This window comes from Mus caroli, unplaced genomic scaffold, assembly GCF_978045245.1.
Source record: "Mus caroli unplaced genomic scaffold, Mus_caroli_1 scaffold_8, whole genome shotgun sequence".
Lineage (NCBI taxonomy): Eukaryota > Metazoa > Chordata > Mammalia > Rodentia > Muridae > Mus > Mus caroli.
The window spans coordinates 43,055,146-43,064,717 of NW_028227263.1; the positions used below are offsets into that span (position 1 = coordinate 43,055,146).

The window sequence follows — 9,572 nt, forward strand, 5'->3', positions numbered from 1 at the left end:
TTGATTTTTTTTTAAATTAATGCTTCTTTGGTCAAATATAATGTGCCAAAATAGAAAAATAACAAGTAGGCTCAAGTAAAGAATCAAACATGGAGGAATGAGACATAAGTAGGAAAAGCAAAATCCATCAAGGAGCAGTATGGAAGTCATGGGTTCTCCAGGTGTGAACCAACTGCCTGAAATTCAAAATCTTAATTTCAGTTTTCTAGGATCTTTGCATTGTATTAAGTGTGATTTCATTACAATGTTAGTATTAAAAGGATAACACCCAAATTACCCTATTTTTAAAAATCAGTAACTTGTTTATTTTTTCATTGTTTATACATCCAATAATTGTTAAAGGCTGCTTTCACACTAAGGCAAGTCAAATTCTAGGACAGTAGCTAGAATAAGATATATGAGTATACATTACCAGCTAGTAAGGCAGATCATATCAGAAAATACAAAGCATCTTTGCATCAGTTCCACTTTATTTTTTCATTCAAACCAAATAATGAGATATGTGTACTACCAAAATGAATAACATTCCCAATTATTATTCCACAATTTATGAATATATATGAACTGGGTTATTACAAAACTAGAAGAAGATTTGATTTTTATCTAGTGATCAGAGACATCAGAGGATCTGGAAGGACTTGAGAGGAAAACATAGTCAAAATATATTGTATGAAAATTTTAAATAAAAAATTAAAATTAAACAAACATAACAACAATGAAAAGTCACCTACAGAAAGGATCTGGAATATCATGTTTTCTTCTTCCAAAATTCTAAATTATTAATCCTTATTCAGCTGCATTTGAAAATATTTAAAGGTGTTCCTCACCCCAAATTCTTATTAAAGCATGCACTAAACTAATGGATCACAGTTTTTGGCTTCTCTTAAAAATCTGTGGGAACATGACAAAATTATTTTCAGAATTCTATAAAGTTATAGTCATTCCCACAAAACAAGTAAAGAAAATTGATATTGATATTACTCCCTTCTAAAGAGACTATACATCCCAGGTATGAAAGAATTTGCATACCTTTATATTTTAAAGATGACACACAGGCAGCATGCCAGCTAGCAATGTCTGCTTTGTCTTAGAGTTTAAGTGCAATTCTTAACACTTTGTATCAAGTTTTTACCATCTATAAATTATGATTGAATAAACATACTTCAAACACAATAATAATCATTAAAAACAATGAAATATAAAAGGTCATGTAAAGTTCTATATCAAATGTCAAAAAGCAAAAAGAACTGGGTTTTGCTGATTCAAGGAAATTTGTGGATTGATTCTTTATATGAAGCTTAAGGTTATTACAGGCAAGAACAGAAAAGCCCGTGATTTGCATCACATTTCTCTCTAATACATTAATAACTGACTACAATTTCAAAAGTATGTGTGAGGCTACTTTATCTAGTCCTAGTATCAACAGTGAATGCTAAAGAGCCTGTCAGTAACTTAGTTGCCTCTAATTTTGCTTTGCATGTGTTTTGCCTGAACACAACATGCAAATATTTACCATAGCGTCACACCATCAGTACTAATAGCTTGTTGCCTTGATGATATGCTTACATTGCAGAAGAGTTGATTTTGTGGGGACAGATCAAATGAAAGATTCCTTGTCTGATCTGCTTGGTCTTCACACTATAGATGATTGGGTTGAGCACTGGTGGCACCATTAAGTAAATATGAGCCATGAAGATATGAACAAAGGGAGAGGAATGTTTGGCAAAACGGTGGACAATAGACAACCCTATCATGGGCACATATAGAATGAGCACAGCACAGATATGGGATGCACATGTGTTGAGTGCCTTAAGCCTACCCTCCCGGGATGCAATTCTTAACACTGAGTGAAGGATGAAAACATAAGTTATTAAAATACCTAAAGAATCCATCCCCCACAGCATAAGAATCACAACCATTCCGTATATAACATTAAACCTGATGTCAGCGCAGGCAAGGCGGATTATGTCCTGGTGCAGACAATAAGAATGAGAAAGGACATGGGAGCGGCAGAAGGAAAAGAATGCTAGACGAACCAGGAGAGGAATGAGTGGTATAGCACTCCGAAGTAAGGCTGCGATCCCAATCCTAGCAATAAGTTTAGGCGTGAGAATGGTAGCATATCGCAGGGGATGGCAAATAGCCACGTAACGGTCAAGAGCCATGGCCAAGAGCACAGATGACTCAGTGAAGGAAAAAGTATGAATCAGAAACATTTGGACCACGCAAATATTAAACTGGATTTCTCGGGAAATAGACCACAACACCCTGAAAAGTGATACCATAGCAGGCAAGGACATGGCCATGTCAGTGAGCGAAAGCATTGCCAGGAAGTAATACATGGGCTCGTGGAGTTTGGGGTCAGTTCGTACAATGTGCAAGATGGAACAGTTCCCTGTTACCCCAATAATGTAGATAAGGCAGAATGGGATGGAAATCCAGTGGTGAAATTCCTCATAGCCAGGGATACCTGTGAGATAGAATGTGGAGGACACACTGCCACTGGAATTTGACGGTGCCATTGGTTTGACTGTTATAGTGAAGTCCGAGTCCACTGTTACTCTCTAGTGGGGAAGGCATTGACAAGTCCAGGATCTGTATTTTAAAAAGAATGGGTGAAAAAGAAAAAGTAAACAAAGGAGACTCTAGTGCTAACCTCTAATAACTCCTTTGGCCATTCTAAAACTATTTTCCCTTTCTCAGCATCATCGATTATTGTCCATTAAAATTATCGTACTCTCTGACATATGTAGCAGATGTGCAGCTTGATCTTTATGCAGGTCCCGCAACAACTGCCATGTGCCGCTTACCCTGACTCTGTTGCCTGCCTGTGGATCCTGTTCCCCTATCTGGCTTCTTTACCTGACCTCACTGGGAAAGGATATGCCTAGTCCTGCTGTGACTTGAGGTGCCAAGGTGGGTTAGTACCATGAGGGGACCTCCCCCTTCTCAGGAGTGAAGGGGAGGAGCAAAGGAAGAGAGAAGAGGCATGTGAGTGCTGCGGGACTGGGAAGGCACCACTGGCCTTGCTGGCATGTAAAGTGAATAAACAAACAAATTGATGGAAAAACACTACTTTGTACCCACAGTTCCTTCATTTCTGCAGTCTCGTTCAACACCCACTTAAACATGAGCTTCCAAAACGGCAGCCTAACTGTGCATATACATACAACTAGAAGACCATAGTTTTAGCTTAATAATTTCCAAAGACATGTTTTTGAGAAGAGGTTCTACACCAACTCTTCACTGACTAAATCCTGCAGAGATTTAAATTGATGTATTAACCTGTCAAATTTGGCGTTTGCATTCACAAGGCATCTTTAGAGAAATCAATAAAGCTTAGACTAACACAGATCTCATTCTTCCCTATTTTGTTGTTTAATTGACGTCATAACCTTGGCTTCTTCAAACAATAGACTCCAAATATGATTTGGGTTTGAACTGTAGCTCGTCTTTTCTTTTTACTTAAAATTTTGATATAATGCATATTGTGCTTATCCTTTCTCGCCTCTAACTCCTCCCAGACCCTTCCTATCTCCCTTTCTCTCTTTCAAAAACACAGAAAAACAGATAAGAAGCAATAAGATAAAAATATAAATACAAAAGAATGCATACACACATAAACACTTACTTAGACAAACACATGGTCTGTGGATTTTTGATGTTTGTTTTGGTTTTTAGTTTTTCGTTTGTCAATTACACCTGCGCATGCAATCTGATAGCTGTTATAAGCAGTAACACTACCATAGAGAAAAAGATTTTCCCGTGCTAGCCACTATCAGTTACAAATAGCTTTTTTAGTTAGGGGTGAGAATTTGTGTTCAGTCCCCCATTCCCAGGCTACTATTTAGTTTTTGTGAACCTGTGTAGGTCTGTGAGAGCTGTCACAATATCAGTAATTTGGATTGTTACTTTGAAAGCTAATTATATAGTAAAATATATTTAAGGGAAACAATGTATAATTTTCAAAGTAAATATTACAACCAAGAAAAATACAAAATTTAAGGAAAATTAAACAGACTGCTTTTTTTAAATTAAGATATCACTTCATGATAAACAATGTTTCTCTGGTTTCCCATCAGCTTGAATTATTTTGTAGTTTAAGTGTAGATTCAGCTATATATAATGCTGTATATACAAAAGTTGCATCCTTTATCAACTGAAACTTTGGCAATATTTTGCTACAAACCACGGAGATATTGCATCCAAACCAGAAAAATTAGTTTACAGGTCAGTCTACACAGCTATTGTTTCTCATTGAAAAAAAAAAAAAAAAAAAAGTATGTGCTGCAGCTGTCTATCCAGTAGCGGCTAGTCCTCCTGTAAAACTCTAGCAAGACTTGCTTTTGACTGTCCACTTTCCATTCCTTATGACTACAGTTTCAAATCAGTCCTCACAGACTTACCATGTGTTGCTAAGATTAGTTTATAAACTGCAATTCCGTGTCTGTTAAATTTGAAAGCATCTCTTTGCCTCCTGTTAGCAGCAAATCCACAGACAAAGAACATGAGCCATGCGGTCTTGGGTATCCTATATAAGCCTTCTCAGTTTGAAAAGCTAAGTCTAATTGGAGACTTTTAGATGAGAATGAATAACTGAGATGCTTTGTCATAAGCTTGACCTTAACTGAAAACAAACAAACAAACAGAATTCCAAACAAATAAAACTTCCCCCAAATAGCTTTTCTTCTACTTTCGATAATATCCACCTCACTCTTTTTGGCTTCTCAGGTTTTCAACTGTGTGTTTTCATTTTCTCTCACCTAAATATGTCTCTGACACGGGGTACAACAATTTTCCTTCCTATGAGTGGCCATTCAACTCAACGAATAAGTGAGATTAATTTATAAATCTTCCTACAGTCCTAAGAGATGTGAGGTCCCAAGATAAATGCAAGGCAGTGGCTTTAACTACATCAGTGCCAACATGTTTTTATGCCACCTCCCAAAGCCACTCAGTCCATTACTTCCAGACTAAAGAACTGTGTTGTTTCTTAGTAGCATACTTTCATATTTCTCAAGTATTTAGTGCCTCAGTATCTGGAAAAATGATATAACATTACATGGAATGAGATGTTGGCTTACATCCACAATGCAGGTACTGAAGAATCTTTAGATGTAGAGTTACCATTGCTCTGATAGAATACCATAACCATAGCAGCTTGGAGTGGAAAGGATTTATTTGGCTTATTCTTCCTCATCTCTGTTCAACCTTGAAGAAGTCAAAACAGTAACTAAAAACGGGGTAGGAAGCTGGAGGCAGGACTGATGCAGGGGCATGGAGGAGTGCTGTTGACTGGTTTCCCCTTCCAAGCTTGCTCAGCCAGCTTTCTTGTAGAAACTAGTACCACAAGCCTAGAAATGGCACCACCCATAATGTTTTAGACCCTCCCACATCTTTGACTAATTTTAAAAAAAATGCCCTATAGATTTGCCTACAGCCAGGCCTTATGGAGGTATTTTTAAAATATTGGTGTTCCCTATCCTCAGATGAATTTAGCTTGTGTCAAGTTGACACAAATGTAATCAACACATAAAGTGTGTTGTCTTTATATTGTCAATAATATTGATTTCTTACTAATTGCTGGCTGATGACATATGCACCAGCTTCAGCAGGTAGAAAAACTCTCATTAGTTTTGATGTATTTTTTTAAATCTTACCCACACTTCCCTTTTATAGCTTTTTTCAATATGTAACATATCTTTATTATATCCCACCCCAAACTGCTCGCTCCTCATAGTTTCTCTCCATCCGCCTTCCCTTCTGGATCTCTGTCTCTCATTAGAACATAAACAGGCTTTGAGGGGATAATCATAAAATAATAATACACATTAAGATAAAACAACGAACACACCAGAGTTGGACAAGGCAAATGAAAGGAAAGGATTCCAAGACAGGGAAACAGAGGCTCACTTGCTCACACACTCACTATGACTTACCATCACAGTGACCATTACAACTGACCACAATTTTGGACACTATCACTCATCATGACAATGGAAACTAAAACTGATGATGACAGTGACCACTAGGGTTGACTGCCTATTACAGTAAACATTATGGCTGACCACCACATTGACCACCTTGACTGACCAACCCAATGGCCATCACAATTTACCATCACAATGACCACCATTGCCTGACACCTAAACTCAGAAAATGTCGATCTTATATTTTCTACTTTTAGGGATCTGCTTATCCCTCTAAGAGTGTTTTGGCAGCTCTGAGAAAACTTAGGTGGCTGGTGTGAACCCGGCTTTGAATTTAGCATTAATCCAACCCTTAATATTTACATAAATTCTCTTATCTGCAGATTATATTACAAATTACTGGGGGAGGGAGATTTCCATTCTACTTGGATTAAATTTTGGGCATTTTAATGAGTGAGATGATCATAAATGGCATGGATGTTTTTTTTAGTCTTTTTGAGGTCATTTTTTTCTTTCTCCTTGCTTACTGTGTCCTACCTTTTCCCTCACCCTCAATGGTTAACAACATCTTTCTCTATAGGCATTGCTTATTTAGTTTCTAATCATATTTCCTATAATATTCTGTCTCGGTGTATTGAATGACTAATTTATCAGGTCATTACTTTCTAAACTAAAACAGTTTCTTATCTGAGAGGTTTTCCTTGCTGTCTTTCTGTAGCTGATCCTTCATGTTGGTTTCTTGAACATCAAGTATTTTTCTTTTTTTTAAATTTTTAATATTTTTTATTACATATTTTCCTCAATTACATTTCCAATGCTATCCCAAAAGTCCCCCATAGCGCCCCCCACTTCCCTACCCACCCATTCCCATTCTTTTGGCCCTGGCATTCCCCTATATTGGGGCATATAAAGTTTGCAAGTCCAATGGGCCTCTCTTTCCATTGATGGCCGACTAGGCCATCTTTCGATATATATGCAGCTAGAGACAAGAGCTCCGGGGTTCTGGTTAGTACATCATGTTGTTCCAACAATAGGGTTGCAGATCCCTTTAGCTCCTTGGGTACTTTCTCTAGCTTCTCCATTGGGAGCCCTGTGATACATCCAATAGCTGACTGTGAACATCCACTCCTGTGTTTGCTAGGCCCTGGCATCGTCTCACAAGAGACAGCTATCTTTGGGTCCTTTCAGCAAAATCTTGCTAGTGTATGCAATGGTGTCAGCGTTTAGAAGCTGATTATGGGATGGATCCCTGGATACGGCAGTCTCTAAATGGTCCATCCTTTCATCACAGCTCCAAACTTTGTCTCTGTAACTCCTTCCACGGGTGTTTTGTTCCCAATTCTAAGAAGGGGCACAGTGTCCACGTTTTGGTCTTCATTCTTCTTGAGTTTCATGCGTTTAGCAAATTGTATCTTATATCTTGGGTATCCTAAGTTTTGGGCTAATATCCACTTATCAGTGAATACATATTGTGTGAGTTCCTTTGTGATTGTGTTACCTCACTCAAGATGATGCCCTCCAGGTCCATCCATTTGGCTAGGAATTTCATAAATTCATTCTTTTTAATAGCTGAGTAGTACTTCATTGTGTAAATGTACCATAATTTCTGTATCCATTCCTCTGTTGAGGGACATCTGGGTTCTTTCCAGATTCTGGCTATTATAAATAGGGCTGCTATTAACTTAGTGGAGCATGTGTCCTTCTTACCGGTTGGGACATATTCTGGATATATGCCCAGGAGAGGTATTGCTGGATCCTCCGGTAGTACTATGTCCAATTTTCTGAGGAACCGCCAGACTGATTTCCAGAGTGGTTGTACAAGCTTGCAATCCCACCAACAATGGAGGAGTGTTCCTCTTTCTCCACATCCTCGCCAGCATCTGCTGTCACCTGAATTTTTGATCTTAGCCATTCTGACTGGTGTGAGGTGGAATCTCAGGGTTGTTTTGATTTGCATTTCCCTGATGATTAAGGATATTGAACATTTTTTCAGGTGCTTCTCTGCCATTTGGTATTCTTCAGGTGAGAATTCTTTGTTCAGTTCTGAGCCCCATTTTTTAATGGGGTTATTTGACTTTCTGGAGTCCACCTTCTTGAGTTCTTTATATATATTGGATATTAGACCCTTATCTGATTTAGGATAGGTAAAGATCCTTTCCCAATCTGTTGGTGGTTTTTTTGTCTTATTGATGGTGTCTTTTGCCTTGCAGAAGCTTTGCAGTTTCATGAGGTCCCACTTGTCAATTCTCGATCTTACAGCACAAGCCATTGCTGTTCTATTCAAGAATTTTTCCCCTGTGCCCATATCTTCAAGGCTTTTCCCCACTTTCTCCTCTATAAGTTTCAGTGTCTCTGGTTTTATGTGAAGTTCCTTGATCCACTTAGACTTGACCTTAGTACAAGGAGATAGGAATGGATCGATTCGCATTCTTCTACATGATAACAACCAGTTGTGCCAGCACCATTTGTTGAAAATGCTGTCTTTCTTCCACTGGATGTTTTTAGCTCCCTTGTCGAAGATCAAGTGACCGTAGGTGTGTGGGTTCATTTCTGGGTCTTCAATTCTATTCCATTGGTCTATTTGTCTGTCACTATACCAGTACCACGCAGTTTTTATCACAATTGCTCTGTAGTAAAGCTTTAGGTCTGACATGGTGATTCCACCAGAGGTTCTTTTATCCTTGAGAAGAGTTTTTGTTATCCTAGGTTTTTTGTTATTCCAGATGAATTTGCAGATTGCACTTTCTAATTCGTTGAAGAATTGATTTGGAATTTTGATGGGGATTGCATTGAATCTGTAGATTGCTTTTGGCAAGATAGCCATTTTTAAAATGTTGATCCTGCCAATCCATGAGCATGGGAGATCTTTCCATCTTCTGAGATCTTCTATAATTTCTTTCTTCAGAGACTTGAAGTTTTTATTATACAGATCTTTCACTTCCTTAGTTAGAGTCACGCCAAGATATTTAATATTATTTGTGACTATTGAGAAGGGTGTTGTTTCCCTAATTTCTTTCTCAGCCTGTTTATTCTTTGTGTAGAGAAAGGCCATTGATTTGTTTGAGTTAATTTTATATCCAGCTACTTCACCGAAGCTGTTTATCAGGCTTAGGAGTTCTCTGGTGGAATTTTTAGGGTCACTTATATATACTATCATATCATCTGCAAAAAGTGATATTTTGACTTCATCTTTTCCAATTTGTATCCCTTTGATCTCCTTTTGTTGTCGAATTGCTCTGGCTAGGACTTCAAGTACAATGTTGAATAGGTATGGAGAAAGTGGACAGCCTTGTCTAGTCCCTGATTTTAGAGGGATTGCTTCAAGCTTCTCACCATTTACTTTGATGTTGGCTACTGGTTTGCTGTAGATTGCTTTTATCATGTTTAGGTATGGGCTTTGAATTCCTGATCTTTCCAAGACTTTTATCATGAATGGGTGTTGGATCTTGTCAAATGCTTTTTCCACATCTAACGAGATGACCATGTGGTTTTTGTCTTTGAGTTTATATATACTGGATTACGTTGATGGATTTCCGTATATTGAACCATCCCTGCATCCCTGGGATGAAACCTACTTGGTCAGGATGGATGATTGTTTTGATGTGTTCTTGGATTCGGTTAGCAAGAACTTTATTGAGGATT

The 9,572-nt window shown here is 38.0% G+C and overlaps 1 protein-coding gene across 1 annotated transcript; it reads right to left on the minus strand.

Annotated features, from left to right (window-relative positions):
* Positions 1 to 1,562: 1,562 nt before the first annotated feature.
* Positions 1,563 to 2,522, minus strand: LOC110297212 (olfactory receptor 51G2-like). Its single transcript, XM_021165952.1, has one exon. It carries the CDS (start codon positions 2,520 to 2,522, stop codon positions 1,563 to 1,565), a length of 960 nt encoding a protein of 319 aa, XP_021021611.1.
* Positions 2,523 to 9,572: the final 7,050 nt, after the last annotated feature.